The sequence below is a fragment of the Odocoileus virginianus genome, chromosome 33, assembly GCF_023699985.2.
Source record: "Odocoileus virginianus isolate 20LAN1187 ecotype Illinois chromosome 33, Ovbor_1.2, whole genome shotgun sequence".
Lineage (NCBI taxonomy): Eukaryota > Metazoa > Chordata > Mammalia > Artiodactyla > Cervidae > Odocoileus > Odocoileus virginianus.
The window spans coordinates 14,931,366-14,948,598 of NC_069706.1; the positions used below are offsets into that span (position 1 = coordinate 14,931,366).

Genomic DNA, 17,233 nt, shown 5'->3' on the forward strand with positions numbered 1-17,233 from the left:
ACATATAAAATTAAAAAATACATAACCAACAAAGACCTGCTAAATAGCACAGGAAACAATACTCAATATTTTGGGAAAAGGAATCTGAAAAAATAAATATATATGTATGCATTTAGCCTCCAACTAATAAAAATAAATGAATAAATAAATAAATAAATATATACGTATGCATAACTGAATCATTTTACTGTATACCTGAAATTAACACAACATTGTAAATCAACTATACTTCAATTAAAAAAATAAAATAAACTGAAAACAAACGTGCAAATAAATAAGTCACAGGATAGAATGTACAGCACAAAAAAGTAGTCAATATGTACGGTGACTGATATTAACTGGATTTACCATGGTGATCACTCTATAATGCTTAAAACATCAAATCACCACCTCGTACACCTGAAACTAATATAATATTATAAGTCAATTATACTTCAATAGAAGGAAACTGGAGCAATTTGCTTTTCATATGACATTATATAGAACTCAGCTAAGAACCTCTCTGTTCTGCAGCTCTTTTAAAATGCTAAACCTTTCATCTCTTTTAGGTAATTGGTTCCTTCAAATGTTCTACCTTTTCCAGAGTCATTTTATATTTTTTTTCCAAAAAAGTAGCCATTTCATATGACCATACTTTCTTCCTGAGTCAGACTTATGTGGGGTTTAATTTGGTATTTTTGTTTTTCCAATTTAAATTTTTTAATTGATACATAATTGACGTATAGCATTACATTAGTTTCAGCTGTACCACATAAAATTTGATATTTGTATATTGCAAAATGATCACTATAAGTCTAGTTAGCATCTGTCACCATCAGTCAGTTCAGTTCGGTCACTCAGTCCTGTCTGACTCTTTGCAGCCTCGTGAACTTCAGCATGCCAGGCTTCCCTGTCCGTCACCAACTCCCAGAGTTTGCTCAAACTCACGTCCAGCGTGTTGGTGATGCCATCCAACCATCTCATCCTCTGTCATCCCCTTCTCCTCCTGCCTTCAATCTTTCCCAGCATCAGGGTCTTTTCCAATGAGTCAGCTCTTTGCATCAGGTGGCCAAAGTATTGGAGCTTCATTGTTGGCATCAGTCTTTCCAATGAATATTCAGAACTGATTTTCTTTAGGATGGACTGGTTGAATCTCCTTGCAGTCCAAGGGACTCTCAAGAGTCTTCTCTAACACCACAGTTCAAAAGCATCAATTCTTAGGTGCTCAGCTTTCTTTAAAGTCCAACTCTCACATCCATCCATCACCAGACATAGTCATAATTGTTTTTTCTTCTGAATGAAAATTTTAAGATCTGAATTTTTAATAGCTTTCAGATATATAATACAATATTATTAATTATAGTCAACATGCTTCACAATATATTCCCAAGATTTATCTATTTTATAACTAGAAATTTGCAACTTTTGATTCCTTTCACCCAATATGGTATTTCAAAAATGAGCTTTTGAGCTTGTTTTCTTTTTTGCTATTCATGCCTCTGTTCTATTACATCAGATTCTATAATTATTAATTTGCTGTTCAGAATGTTTTATTGTATTTTGTTCTTATTCTAACATCCTGGGGTTTCTAACAAGTTCTCTTATTGTTTTATTAGTTATTCTTTACAGTAAAGGCATTGAAGTTTATTAATTTTCCTCTGACTACAGCTTTTATTGTATTTCATAGACTGTTATAAAGTGTTGCTTTATTTATTGCTTTAAAAAAGATTGAATTTTGTTGTCTAAGATTGTGTTTCTCAATTTTTAAGTTCTAAGAAATGAATTTCTAATATTATTGAATTATTAACAGAGAGAATTTGGCTTGAATAAAATCTCTTTATTTCATTTATTGAGACTTAAGATTCAGATATCATGGGTACTAGAAAACAATACTTACTTTCGTTAATATAAATCTGTTTCTGTATATATCTATTGAGTTTTTAGGTTGCACAATGCAATTTCTCCTGTTCTTATATATTTTTATTTCTATTTTTTCTTTATATGGAAGAGTATTGATTTCTTCAAAAACACACGTATTTCTTTTATCAAGTTCTCACCATTTTTCTAATAGTTTTCAGTTTTTGAACTTGGTATTACTTTGTGTTTGGCACTGGTTCAAGTGCGTTTTAACAGTAACTCATTCATTTAAGCTCCAGGCAACCCTTGGAGGATGGTAAGAAGGATGTGAAACAACTTTGCACAGCGTCAGAGGTAAGGTAAAAGGAGTAGATTCAGGGTTCAAACTGGGATGGTTTGGATACAGTCTTGTTCTCAAACAATACCCTGCATCTGACATCTGTGGCATGGTTGACTTTCCACTCTTGCAAATGGTCCCCTCATTACACTAATGCAAGTTCTCCATCTTCTTAGGGGAGCCTACTCTTGTAACTAAATCCAGAGGGTCCCAGGCAGCGCCAGGCTCAAGCCAGGACCATCAGCACCCTTGTTGAGATGTTTTTGGATTATGTCTAAAAAAGTGATTAATTCACTGATCTATCTAAAATATAGTTCAACACCTACTCTGTGCCAAGGACTTAGTGCTGGAAGTAGAGTAGTGAACAAAACAATAATACCTGCCCTCATGGGGCTTATAATCTGTGGGGTGAGATGGTCATAAAGCAATAACTGCAATAAATGATTTTTTTCTCTTTTATAAAAAAGTTATTTATTTATTTGGTTGTCCCTGGTCTTACTGTGGTATGTGAACTCTTAGCTGCAGCATGTGGGATCTAGTTCCCTGGCCAGGGACTGAACCTGGGTCCCCTGCACTGGGAGCCTGAAGTCTTAGCCACTGGAGCGCCAGGGAAGTTCCATACATGATTTTTATACAAAAGGAAATCAGTGCTACAGTAAAGGTGATTAGGAGTGTTGACTGCAGTTTCACTAAGATAGTCAAGAAAGGCATAAATGAGGTGACATTGGGGCACAGCTTGAACAGGGCGAAGGAGGGAGGCGTGCAGAGATCCTGTGCAGGGTTGTAACTGGTGAAGAATATTCTATACAGAATGAATAACCAGGGCAGTGTCATGAGAAAGGCCTGACTGGTGTGTTTCAGGGACAGCAAGGAAGCCAGGGGAATGGAGGGGCATGAGTGACAGGGAGGGGAGCTGCTGACGGTGAGAGATGATGGGCTTGAGAGCAGTTTCATTGTGTGTGCGAAGCCCAGGGGGGGACAGGGAGTAAGAACCTTGTTTAGGAGAAAATAGGGAAGTGCATACTGGAGTCAGGGAGCTAGGTAACCTTTCTGAGGACTTCTGCTGCAAAGGGAAGAGAAACACGAGGAAGCAGGACCGGGAGAGCACTTTGTTTTTGATTAGAGAAGTAGCAGTAAGCTTGAATCCTAGAAACCATGCTACTGGAGAGAGTGGGGAGGGGAGGGAGGGACGTGGTGGAGTGATGTCCAAAAACCAAGAGAAACAGTGGGGTCTCATGGGCAAATGAGAGTAGCTTCATGCAGGAGCCTGGCTAGCGCGTCCACCAAAACAGTCGATGCAATGAACACTGCGGTATGTGTCTTTTTGAATTATGTACCCCAATGTGCATTGCAGTGCTATTTACAATAGCCAGGACATGGAAGCAACCTAGATGTCCATTGACAGATGAATGGATAGAGAAGATGGAGTACATATATACAAAGGGATATTACTCAGCCATAAAAAGCAATGAAATTGGGTCATTTGTAGAGATGTGGAGGGACCTAGAGTCTGTCATACAGAATTCAGTGAGTTAGAAAGAGGAAAACAAATGTTGCATATTAATGCATATATGTGAAATCTTAAAAGGAAAAAAAGGTACAGATGAACCTATTTGCGGAGCAGGAATAGGAATGCAGATGTAGAGAACAGACATGTGGACATGGGGAAGAGGGGAAGGTGGGATGAACTGGGAGATCAGGACCCAGATGGGGGTGATGAGGGGGTGGGACGGTGACCCAAGAGGGAGGGTGTGTTTGTATATATACCGTTGATTTATTTCATTGTATAACAGAAACTAACACAACATTATCATAAGGCAATTATACCCCAATAAAAAATACCTTAGTCAATGCACATGCAGGGCAGTGTGGAAATGAGGCAGAGGGAGCTTGTAGGAACCCCTTTCTGCTTGCTTTCTCCTTCATCAGTGACCTACGAAGCAGGTCCTCAGGCAAGCGAGGGAGAGAGAGGGGCATTAGAGACTGAAGGGCCTGGGAGAGTAACTGGACTACTCGCCATATGTGGAGGGATAGAGCAGCCTCAAGGGCCCACCCGAGGTCCATCGTTGTTACGACAGCCATGGGACGTGCCACTCAAGAGCTCGGCAGCTGCGTTTCTTAAACATGGAGGGCATCACTCGGCCGTGAGAGAGAACTAACCAAGCTTTCAAAGAGGAGCAGAGACAGAAGACAGATGGATAGACTTGTGAGTTCGCATCTCTGGTTCCAGCTCTTCCCAAGGCAGAGCTCTATCCCTAACTTCTTTCAGTTAGGTTGTTCAATTCCATCCCATATCTCAGGGTACCAACTGCAGAAACAGAAGCCCAGTGTGAGTGGCTTCAACCACCTGAAACAAGGAGCAAGGGTGGGCCATGTACAGTAGCTCACAAAGGCTTCAGGGACCTAGGATGCTTCTTTCCTTCTGCCTCATTACTTCTGAGTAATGACTTCTATCCTCGTGGTCATAAGATGGCTGCTGGAGTTCCAGCCATCCTTTCTACATTCTAGAAAGAATGGAAATAGCAAGGAACTAGAGGGCACCCACTGATTTAGCACTCTCTCCCAAAGGATATCTTGGAAGCTCCACAAAGACATCTATTGCTCTTTCTTTGATCACCGCAAACTACAAGGAAAGTTGGGGACCACTGTTGGGCATATAATCACCCTAAATAAATCAGGATTTTTTATCAAGCGAGAGGAGAAGAACAGGTATCTGGCAGGCATCTTGCAGACTCAAGCATATCCACTTTTCCCTTGAGTCTTTTTGAAATGGATTCCTGAGGTATACAAGCAAAAGGGACTTGAGCTACACTGAGGAATAAAAATAGGTACAAGGTGAATTGAGATGAGGGTGCAAAACAGAGGCTTCAAGCAAGATGGGAAATGAGTTGGGGGTACAAGGCTGAACCTACAACTTAAAGACGCAAGGACTAGACAGAAACACTGGCAACACACTGAACTTCTGAGAGGGGTGAAGGTAAAGTTAATAAAACAAAAGAGAATTTGTACAAGAAAAGTTTGAGATAAAATACATCAGTTCAGTTCAGTCGCTCAGTCATGTCTGACTCTTTGCGACCCTGTGGACTGCAGCACGCCAGGCTTCCCTGTCCACCACCAGCTCCCAGAGCTTTTTCAAACTCACGTCCATCAAGTCAGTGATGCCATCCAACCATCTCATCCTCTGTCGTCTCCTTCTCCTCCTGCCTTCAATCTTTCCCAGAATCAGGGTCTTTTCAAATGAGTTGTCTTCAAGCCATTTTTTTTTTTTTTTTGGTAAGATGGTATCCCTTTAACTTTTTACCTTATTAATGGACTTTTCACTAACTCATTCTATCTTCTCATCATACCCAGGAAAATTGTCGAGTTTTCACCAATCACTGTTTGAAAAAATCCAAAACAACAAAAGAACTTCCATGAATTAGGTAGCATTTTTCACTTATATGTTACAAGAGCATATATACACATTTGATAAAAACAGATCTAACCTTTATTTATTCAGTCGCTAGATGATGGAGCTTTAAAGAAATGCTGGATTTTATGAGACAGTTCATGAAACACTTCCTCTTGACCAGCCTATTTAAACTTGCCCTATCCTGTTCATTCTAGCAGATGGCCCCTTACAATTTTCTTCACTCTTTACTCTCTGATAGTACTCGTCCATATATTTATTTGCTCATCTTGGTCACATGTATAATCAAGAATTGAGAATTTAGAATGCAGTCTTGAGGAGGGCAGGGACCTTCCATGTTTTATTCATCATTGAATGCCCCTCCCCGCCCCACCCCGCATGAGCACCATCCTGGGTATCATAGGTTCTTGATAAATATTTGGTGATTACTACTGCTAACAGGGCTCAGAGGTTAAAGCATCTGCCTGAAATGTGGGAGACCTGGGTTTGATCCCTGGGTCAGGAAGATCCCCTGGAGAAGGAAATGGCAACCCACTCCAGTACTCTTGCCTAGAGAATCCCATGGACAGAGAAGCCTGGTAGGCTACAGTCCACAGGGTCGCAAAGAGTCGACAAGACTGAGCAAGTCTCCATACAGGGCTTGGCACGTGGTAAGTGCTCCATAAACTTCTAACTCTCACCATCACAGTCATCAGTATCATCATCCACTATCATCACTGCTGTCCTTCCACAGTTCCAAGTCTATAGCCCCAGGGACCAGATTGTGCACCACTGATACACACAATGATGGAGAAGGAAAAGGAAACCCACTTCAGTACTCTTGTCTGGAGAATCCATGGACAGAGGAGCCTGGAGGGTTACAGTCTGAGGGGTCACAAAGAGTTGGACGCAACTGAAGCGACTTAGCATGCATGCAATACACATATAAACACTTATTTTGAAGAGAAAAAGTCTGCCAAGCTAGTTTGAGACTTGGACCCTTTTCAGTCATCATATAAATGAGAGGCTAGTATTGAACAAAGGCTGTGAGATGACTGGGAGTGGATAAAAGGGCTGGTACAGAACAAGGTCAGATAATCCCCTAAGCAGTGGTGGCAGTGGCTGATTGTCATGCATCCTTTCCTCAGCTGGTGTCTCCTGCTCTTTCAGATCACTTTCCAGTCCTGATCACCAACCCCCCAGACCCCCACACCACCCTGGCAAATCGGCGGGGTTTGCTTCTACACAGGACAGATGCCAGACCCAGTTAGGACCCCCACTTATTCTAGTTGTCTCCTGCAAACCTCATCTGCAGGCAAGTACTACATGCTGTCAGAGGAAAGTTATTTGCTACCTAGAGCTCCCTCTGCTGATACAGCGGGCAGACGGTTCTCCGGAAAAGCCGCAGGTTTCAGAAGCACAGCTGGGCGTCCGGCAGGGCATGTCACCTGCGTCAGCCTGTGGTCTGATCAGAGGCCGTTTCCTTCTTTTGGGTGGGGTTGAGGGTGATGTGTGCCCATGTCCTCATGTGTTTTGGGGAGCCCTGGGGGAGGGGCTTTCAGCATCCTAGCTCTTCTGACCTCCAAGCACCCAGGCACCCTGGTGCCTGCACGTGCTTGTTGGAGAGAGTCAGGAATTCCTGGGGGCGGGACGATGGATGGATGTTTCATGCATAACTCTCTTCCTGACCTTTAGGACCAGGTGATCCATGTCTATGATTTCTGTCTAATGCAGAAGTGAAACCTAAGGCGAGGCTTTAAATTTTTTAAGAGCAAAGTCAGAGTCAATTTGTAGAGTTTGGGTAAACAAAATAAACTCTGCAATAAACCAAAAAGAAACAGGCACATGATTAAGGTTTCCAAAAATAAAAATTGTGTATTTGACTAAATTTATTATTCAGCTGAAGTTTATTTAGATTTAGAAGAAGGCATGTCAATCCCTCGTCTCAGGTACCGTCCATCAGAACTACTGGAGAGAAAGGGAGGGCATCTCCTCTATAGACCAGCCTGCTAACAGTCCTTCAGTTCTGCCAGTGGTCAGTACCAGCATCTTATAGGAAATGTCTTATGCCACTCCCCTGCCTCTGTCCTCTAGTAGCTTTTGTCTGTGTGTGTGCGTGCTTAGTCATGTCCGACTCTTTGCAGCCACTTGGACTTTAGGGAGCCAGGCTCCTCTGTCCATAGGATTTCCCAGGCAACAATACTGGAGTGGGTTTCCATTTTCTTCTCCAGGGGATCTTCCTGACCCAGGGATCAAACCGGAGTCTTTTGTGTCTCCTGCAATCCAGGCAGATTCTTAACCACCGTGCCACTCAGTAGCCTTAAGACATGGCTATTAGTCTTCTTCATCTTTTACACATGGAAATGCTGAGGCTTGGTAACGCTAAACAACTTGCTTAAACTCTTACAACTAAAAAGTTGCTGTGATGGGGTCTGTGAACTTGAGGTACCAGGCTCCGCTCAGCGGCTGTCTTACTGCTGGAGGAACATACCAGGCCCATTCCAGCAGCATGACCGTTATTGGGATTCATTGTTCAACCAAAGCTGACTCTACCCTGCACTATAGAAAGTGCCAGAGACAGCAGAGATGAATGAGCCCAGTTCCCTAACCTCGGAGGCCTTGGCAATCCTCCATCCAAATCAAGGACTAGGTTGAGTGCCACTTCTTCCAGGTTGCTTTCCCTGACTACTCTTTTCTCCCTCTGATATCTTTAGACACTGCCCTACTGTTATAAATGAAATGAACAGTATCTTACCTTCAATGAGCACTTACTGTGTGCCAATCTCTACAGAAAAAAATAAATCTTTACATGCATTATCTCATTTAATCCTTATAAGAAATCTATGAGAAAAGCCCTATTATCATCCCACCCCATCCATTTCACAAAGCTTCCCAGGTAGTAAGTATAGTGGCAAAGAATCCACCTGCCAATGCAGGAGACTCGCATTTGATCCTTGGGTTGGGAAGATCCCCTGGAGCAGGAAATGGCAACCCACTCCAGTGTTCTTGCCTGGAAAATTCAATGAACAGAGGAACCTGTTAGACTACAGTCCATGGGATCGCAAAGAGTCAGACAGGACTGAGTGCGCACAGATGCACCCATTTTACAGGTGAAAAACTGAGGCACAAAGAAGCAAAACAACTGATGCTGAAAGTCTCAGTTGAAAAGCGGCAAAGCTGGCAATCCGTTTGACAGCTCCTTGAGGGTAAAGGCCCCGCCCCAGTTTCCCTCTCTTCCCCTAGCCTCATGCTGAGCAAACCAGGATCTCAGAACTACTGATTCACTGATTTACTCTCCCCTCACTGAAAAGTGGTGATAAAACAAGATTCAGGGATGGGGTAGGGAAAGGAATCCCACAAATCAGCGAAAACTTCTTCAGAGCGCTGGCTCTCAGTTAATGCAAGCTATAGGAAGCATACTTAAAAAGAAAAATTCCTTAGGGAATCTTCTGCATTTCTATATCACACTTGCCCAGCATGATGCCTAGCACATAACAGGGTCCAATACATCTGTGTTGAATGACTGAATGAGCTTTAAAAATTCTCAAGAAACTTGCTGCTGTTGTGAAAGTCTGCTGCTGCCAGACACTTAGGCATTACTTGGGCCCCACAAAGATGCTTGAGGTACTGCTGTCTTGATCTGTCTTGGGGCAGGAAGATGGTCCCTAGGATCCCGCTTTCCCATTCCTCTATCTCAGGTGATTTTTCATCCTAAAAACCTCACATAAGCTGTTTATGGCATCCGTAACCTGCCGGAGCTTTTAAACCTCTTTTGGGGGTGGCATTTTATGAGTGGAGATAAATAAACAACTCCCCTTTTTCCAGGGACCCAGGGGGCTGGATCCTTAACCTCACTCTAGCCAGCGGCTCTCGAGGGAGCTGAACAAGAATGTGGGCCCCAAAGGACTGTGGTTAAACAGTCCTTTGGTTAAACTGTGCCACGTGGAGGAAGCAGATAACATCATTGCTGCCTAGAGGAGAAATGCAGCAGAACCACTGAAGCAAAGATGGGCCAGAAGGCAGGGATGTCAAGTGTCTCCAGGGCAGTCCTGGCTGGGTTGGGAAGCTCTCTTTAGATACTAAGCAAGAGTTCTGGGGACATGACATGATGATCTTGGGGACCGTCTCATTGAATTCTTCATTTGGCTTTAAAGAAACTGAAGTCCTGGGAAAGAAGTGGCTTGCCCAAGTCAGGTAAGCATCACAGTGACTTCACAGAGTAGAAGCAACCTTCCCTGCACCTATTCCCACCTTCCCGTAAGACCTTGATCCCTATAGATTCTATAGGGTGGTTGGAGCGAAGCTGGCTTTCCCGGAGTGCTGGAGGTGGTGTATGGGACCTTGGCCGAGCTGATGAGCACATTCTATCTTTCCGGCCACAGTGTTTGGTTTAGGGGTGACCTGTGACCCGAAGCTGGCTCAATCAGAAAGAATATCTGGACCTTTGAGGAGAATGCTGGGAAATCCTGACCTTCCTTCTCTTGGGCTAAAAGTGAACAAAAGGTAAAATTAGTCTGAGCAACTGATGCCAGGCTGTGACATGAAGAGAGAAACTCAGGATGAAGCTGGCCTCATGAAAGGCAGAGAGGAGAGATGGAAAGAAAAGCAGTCCCAGGACATAGTTCTGAGTTGCTGGATCAAACCTCACCTGATGTCTTTTCTCTGGAACATTTGGTTATATGATGCAGTAAACTCTATTTTTAAAGACATAATAAATGTTTTATTCCTTGTAACCAAAATATTCCCAGGTGATAAATAGATGGCCAAAGATTCATGGTGTGACCATAGGAGCTTGCCTCTCTTTCATCTCACTCCTGGTTAGAAGGGCTGTGCCCAAGGTGGGTGGCCTTTATGCTTGGCCACATGCCCAGCCAGGCTTGGATAATCTGAAGACTGAGCCTCGTCTGGAGTTTAGATCTCCCTAGCTGGCATTTTACACTGCCAGTTCAGGGAAATGGGTTTGCTTATTACATGGATCCAGAAAGCACCTTCTTAGAGGCCACTCCCACTGCACCCTCATGAACCCAGAGCACTTCGTGCACATCTCCAAAGCAACACTGACCTCACTGTTAGTTAATGACCAACATGCACATCTGGCTCTTGAGACTCCTGGCTTGCTGAAGGGGAGGTTAAGCCTCACTCATCTTTGGATTCCTGCCCTTTGCCTTGATGTTCAGACACTGTTGTTGAGCAAGTGAAACAATCTCTTCCCTGCCTCCTTCTCATTATTCTTTCACTTTCTTCCCTTTAAAGTTAGGATCAGGTTGAAGGACACAGTGGATAAGATGCAAAGCCTTCACCCTGAGTCCCCGATTCACAAGCTGGGGGGTTGATCTGCTATGGTTTTTGGATAGTGCTGAGTCTTATCCGGGACACCCACTCCCGCTGTGCACTCACCACGTGCTCAGGGCTGCTGGGCAAGAAGACACCGGAGGGAAAGACTGGAAAGACTGAGTCAGAGATGGCTGACGATGAAACTTGAGTCCATTGGGATCTGTGAGCCTAAACCCTCATTGACAGGAGGATGCTCAGGCCCAGGGAGGAGATCCTGGCTCAAGGTCACCAGGACAGTCCAGCCTTGATAGGAAAGAACTTGACTTTTCAAGGCAAGACCCACTTGTTCTCTTAGGAGGTGAGCCTTGGGCAGGCAGGCAGGCGGGCTTCGGGGTGGATGAGAAGGACCTGGTGGAAGGCAGGGACCAGCCTTTGGGGCTTGCAGCCTGAGGGCTGAGGAACTCCACGGAGTCTCTCTGTCCGCAAGAAAGCACTTGCTTGCCAGCTGGGTTTGGAAGTCTCGTGGCTTGTTGGTCCTCAGGGATCAGAGAAGTGACTCAGTGAAGCACTTAGAACATCTTTGGCACTAGGGGACGGGGTGTGATTCAGGAGTCACGCACACTCCCGTGTAGTCTCCTCCCCTCCCCTTCCAGCCAGGGATCCAGGGATCCAGGGATCGGCCGCGTGAGCCCCTTCCCTGGCCCAGACACTCCTGACACGTTTCTCGCGTCCCCACCTGCCAAGGAGTCTCTGCCCAGAGAAGACTCCTGGACCGCGAACTCCGGGTGGGGAGCGCGCTCCACTCAGCTGCCTCGCGCTTGCTTCCCACATGGAAGGCTGGATCTCGGGACCCCCGAGCCTCCCGACCTCCCCTAGATTCTGAGCCGGCCCACCCTCACCCCAAGCTCCCTCTTCCTTTTATGCCCCCGGCCTCGTCTCCTCGGCCGCGGGCGGGGACTGTCCCCCTATCGCCCACCCACTCCCGCCGGGGTCCCGGGAACCCGGGGCCCTCTCTGCTCGCCGCCGCCCCCTTCCTCTCCCTCCTTCTTTTCCCTCCCTCGCCCCGCCCCCAGGCCCGCCCCTCTTCGCCCCTCTCCGCCCGGGCTCACGTCTCCCCCGGCCCCGTGCCCCCCAGCCCCCGCACCCCCGGGCCCGGGGAAGGGGCTGCGGGGCGGCCGAGCCCCGCGGGCGAGGCCCCCGCCCTCCCCGCGCGCCCCGCCCGAGCGCGCGCGCCCGCCGCCCCCCTCCGCGGCCTCCGGCTCCCCGCCTCCCCGCCTTCCCCTCCTCCTGGTGACGTCCGGGTCCCTGCCCGTCTGAAAACTCCGCGCCGCGGCGGTGGAGGCGGCGGCGGCGGCAGCGGCGGCGGCGGCGGCGGAGGAGGAGCAGCGGCGAGCCGAGGCGGCGGCGGCGGCCCGAGCGGGAGCCCGAGCGGCGGCGGCGGCGGCCGCGGGAGCCGCGGGGAGCGCGGGGGCGGCCCGGAGCGCCCGGGGTCCCCGCGCCCCGCTCGCCCGCCGCTCTCCGAAGATGGTGGCGGCGCCGTGCGCCCGGAGGCTGGCCCGGCGCTCGCACTCGGCGCTGCTCGCGGCGCTCACTGTGCTGCTGCTGCAGACGCTGGTCGTGTGGAATTTCAGCAGCCTCGACTCCGGGGCCGGGGAGCGCCGCGGGGGCGCAGCGGCCGGCGGCGCGGAGCAGCCGCCCCCGGCCCCGGCCCCGCGCCGCGAGCGCCGGGACCTGCCCGCCGAGCCGGCTGCAGCCCGAGGAGGCGGCGGCGGCGGCGGCGGCGGCGGAGGAGGAGGACGGGGGGCCCCGGCGCGAGCGCGGGGAGGCGGCCCCGGAGCACCCCGCGCGCAGCAGCTGGCCAGCCGAGGGGCACTGGCCTCACGGGCGCTGGTAAGATGCCCTTTCGGCTCGCGTCTTGGAGGGAGGGAGGGAAACCGGAGGGCAGGCGGCCGGACCCCACGTCCCCCCACCTCCAGCCCTTGAACCCCGCTCATCAGATCGGGACTCCCCAAGCCTGCTGCCCCCACATCTCTTTCCCCTGGAAGCCGGGGCTGGTTCCCTGCCCTATCCCGAGTCTGAGGACTGCCCCCTGGGGGTCTGGGGAAGTTATCTCCAGAGGAGGCGCTCTGGGGGTGGGGGGTTACCGGAGCCTGGCTAGATGCCTGTCCCCCGTCACTCTCGCTGGGCGACCCGACTTGCTCTGTGCTTGTGGATGTTGCTGCCTCGCTCCCAGTCTGAGTGCCTGGACCGTGCCGGGATCCGCAGCCGCTGTTCCGGCGGTGGTGCTCAGCCCATCTCTGGGTTTTGCCTGGCTGGGTGCACAGCACTCAGTCCTCCGTCTGCTACCTCGTTCGTTGTCTTTGCCTGGCCTGAGAGGGGTCTGGGATCAGTGTTCCAAGTCCTCACCCGTGCCCCGGAGTCAAGACTCTGTCTCCAGTGCCCGGTCTTACTTTGAGTCTCCTGTTTTGCATCCCTGGATGCCTGAGACTCCCCTCTCTCCCTTGTCCATGTCTAGCCTTGCCCTCTCCTGGTTCCCAGTCTCCAGTGTCAGGGCATGGCCCCTTTTCCTAGGCGTTTGTGTCCAGCTGTCTGTCTCGTCTGGGGCTCATTCCTGTCTCCAGCTGTGTATCAGATCACAGCACCTCAACTTAGGCTTCTGTGGGTTTACTTTGCCCTCTTTGGGTGTGGACAATCTAGGCTCTGAAACTGTTCCTTCTGCAGATCTTCTCGGGCCATCTGGGTGTCTCCTACCCTGCCCCCGACCTCTCCTGGGAGGCCTTTCACACCTTCTTTGGGCCGCCTTGCTTAGCCCACTGAACTCAGATCACGCAGGAGAGGTCAGAGTCCCCAGCTTTGAGCCAGGGTCTCAGCACCCTGTGGGCGTGTCTGTCTTCAAGCTTATGGATGTGTATCTTTATGATGTGTCTGTATCTTCATCCCTGCTGCTTGCCCACAGAGCTTCTCCCAGCCCTTGGGGACATTAGACACCAGGGGGGTAATTTCAGGTTCTTAGGTATTGAATGCATGTCTTTGTCACCCGTCACTTTGGGAGCCTTCACTGAAGGCTGCCTTCAGACACAGCGTGATGCCCTTTGATCTGTCAAACTTCTTTTGAGGCAGAGAGGCGACCCTCTTTGCCAGAGTGCGGTTCTTTGTGTCTGTGGGCTGAGCCAGCCCAAGGTGTGATGCGATGGCATTTCACGTTGCTGGCTGGTCTGTGTGGGTAGCAGGGAGAAGTCTTTTTCCCCGTTTGCGGGGAGGAGGATGGAGTAAGAGTCCCGGTGGAGAACCAGAACGTTCCAAATGCCTCTTATTTGTAGCAAAGGGTACTCTCAGACATTGCCTTTGAACTGTAAGAGTGGATAGTGATGTGTTTGGGCAGAAATGCAATTAGAAGTTCTTTCTGGAGTCAGAGCCCTATGGGGAAGTGGGATGGGAGGAGGTTCAGGACATGCACCGCTAGCCGGGTGTGGGAACATGTAGGATGGCCATGGAAGCACAGGGCTAACTCTATCCTTTGCATCTGGGGTCCAGATGGGCGTCAGGAGGTGCCTTTCCCCATGCACTACCACCTGTTGAAGCAAGTGGAGGGAAGCCTGCTTGGCTGATTCCTTCCTGGGTCTCTGACATTTCGGGTCCTACGTCCACACCTGCTCTCTGGGTGTTCAGTTCTGTGTCTTCTTCTCTCATCCTCCAGCGGGGCCGCGCTGAGGTTAGCAGTTGGGAAGGTAGGAGGGAGCATGCCTCTCTTTCTTTTCTATTCCTTTTGAAATGCCCGTGCCAGCAGCTGAGGTGCTTTGCTTTTCTGAAACCCTGCTCTCATCTGCAAGTTCAGTGACTGTCCCCCTACACACACCCCCCAGGGTCTCAATTTCTTCCGATATAGACACACCTGTATTTTGTTTTTTCCTTTTTCCTGTCCTCCCCCCTTCTTTGTGGCTGTCTGCCATGCAGTTGTTCACCGCCGTCTCGTCTGGGTTTGTACTGGATATTTAATCTGTTTGTCCATGTCCTTGCTCTCCCCTTCCCTGATGATGTCTACCCCCATGCCCTGTCAGATCCTGAAATGACAGCGCAGACCTGCAGGGTGGAGCCAGGGGCCCATCCTCCTGTAGCTGTGCCCACCCAGCCCCTGCCCTTCCACAGAGCTCAAGGAGACCAGAAGGGGGCAGGCTGTTCCCAAAGTCCAGCTTCGCCTGAGCCTAGATTGCAGCCTAGGAGGAGAGGACCAGACCGTTTGGGCAGGCCACTGAGGCCCTCAGAACATGCGGTCTGTTTGCAGACCCCGCAGAGGCTGCTGGTGCATGATGCCTCAGAGGGAGATTGGGGAGTGGGACTTAAAAAAAAAAAATCCCTGTGATTTTCGAGAGCTGATGAGGCGCATGCTCGGGAGATGATGCTTCATCTCTGTGCTCTGAAGAAGGTGGGGTGGGCAGTTGTGGTTTTGGGTGCAGAGAGACTCAGAACTGGCGGTGGTGGTGGGTATGTCTCAAAGAGTGTCAGGCCGACACTGTGTTCAGGGTATTTTCTAAACCAGACTTCGCTGCTTCCTTGTGCTCACCTTTCCAGAGCTTCTGCATTTGTACTTTTTCCGTTTGGGGAGCTGCATCCCAGTGGAAGGGCCTGATTGTCATTTTGGTGCATTTTAAGGAGTCAAGAAGAAACACCCAGTTTCTCAAGCAGACAGAGCCAGAGAGCTTGAGGGTGGTGGCGAGACGGGCATTTCTCTGGAAGATTTGCAGGCTTTGCCTCTCAGCCTCTCCCAAAGCTCTTACAGATTAGAATTGTTGGGCGGATGGCAGCTGAGTTCTGTGGCTGTGGCACTCATTCCTTCACGGGGTCTCCAGTATGCTCTGGGTTTTAATGTCATCTCAGAATGTAAGAAACGGATGAGCTCACTTATAAAGGGAGGGAAAATGTCGAGGAGAGTGTCAGAAAGATCACGCTACAGGTTCTGAATCAATTTTGGGGAGCATGAAAGGAGCTGTGTGTTAATGTAATGATTGTTTATTTTCTTTCCCCTTGCCTGCAGTGATCCTCTGAAGTCCTCACATTATTGCTTGAGCCCTTAGATAAGCTTAGATTCAGCAAGTTTCACTTAAGAAACCTAGTTTTTTATTGTCCTGACACATACACAGACATACACACATACACACTCTTAAAGTAGAATGGTCTTTCTGTATTGTCTGACCCCTTTGAAATGTTGATTTTTCGGCAGAAATTCCTCATACTTCACATTACTCAGATAACTCAGGACTTTTTCAGATATTGGCAGTGACTTTGAAAAATTGGTTCACTGTATCCAGATCGCCTCTGGTTCTGACAGCCTCAGAGGCGTAGCTTTTCTTTCTATCCAAATATTTTGAGACCAGAGAGAACAGAGGGTATTTTATTGATGGTTCGTTTTTCTCACACTCTCAATGGAGTTTTATTTTGCTTGAGCAGTGCATTACACTTTGTATACAGAAATATGCATCACTGAACAATATTTATCTTGATGCAAATGCTGCCATCTGCTTAATTATATCCTGAAAAATGTTAAATAAAATAGATAAATAAAAGTACAAATTATTATATGCATATATGTATATATAGTATTTACATTCACTTTTCTTCCAGTTTTCTTACAGCTTAGACATTGTCTCTAGTTTTTCAATTCTTTTTATTTTAATCTTCCAGAAGGTTGAGTGACAGATGCTTGCTGTTTTGCAAATAGGAAGACAAACTCTAAGTTCCTATTTGTTGGGGATTGTCCAACTTTGATCCAGCCTCTTAATAGAAAAGGAAATTATTTTGATCTCGAGCAGATATCTGACATCGTTGTGTCTGTGTGTGTGTGTGTGTTTTCCCAGAAGACAACATATCCTTAAGCAAGCATCTGCCCTCCCACCCAGAGCTATTTACGATCAATGGGGCCATAAGTCTACATGCAGAAAGAGGAAAATGCATGGTGTTGTCGTAATTGGACTACCCAGGGTCAGGGCTGACCTGGTCTCTAGCTTGGTCACTACCTCCCAGAGACTTGTCACTTATGATAAATCCTCCATTTTTTTCATATGCATCTCCAGCTTCTATTGCTTGCAATCCGTATCTACCAGAACCAAAGAGAAAATACTTTGAAGAAAACAAAGAGATGAATAAAATACAAACTCAGCCTCACAAAACCCAAGTTCAAAGGAAGGGCTGTGGGAGCAGGCGAAAAGTCACAGGAAACCTGTGCCCGGCCCTGGTACAAGGGACAGAAAGGTGTTGTCTGCTAAGTCATGTCTGACTCTTTGTGACCCCATGGACTGTAGCCTGCCAGACTTCTCTGTCCTTGGGATTCTCCAGGCAAGAGTACTGAAGTGGGTTGCCATTCCCTTCTCCAGGGGATCTTCCCGACCCAGGGACTGAACCCA

The 17,233-nt window shown here is 48.1% G+C and overlaps 1 protein-coding gene across 1 annotated transcript in view; it reads left to right on the top strand.

The window, feature by feature from the left end:
• The first annotated feature begins 12,194 nt into the window (after positions 1-12,194).
• Positions 12,195-17,233, top strand: part of XYLT1 (xylosyltransferase 1) — a 341,704-nt gene continuing 336,665 nt past the window's right edge. The window contains exon 1 of the mRNA XM_020904963.2: positions 12,195-12,725. Coding sequence (XP_020760622.2) covers positions 12,360-12,725 — 366 coding nt within the window. The 5' untranslated portion in view covers positions 12,195-12,359. The remainder of the gene's footprint in view (positions 12,726-17,233) is intronic.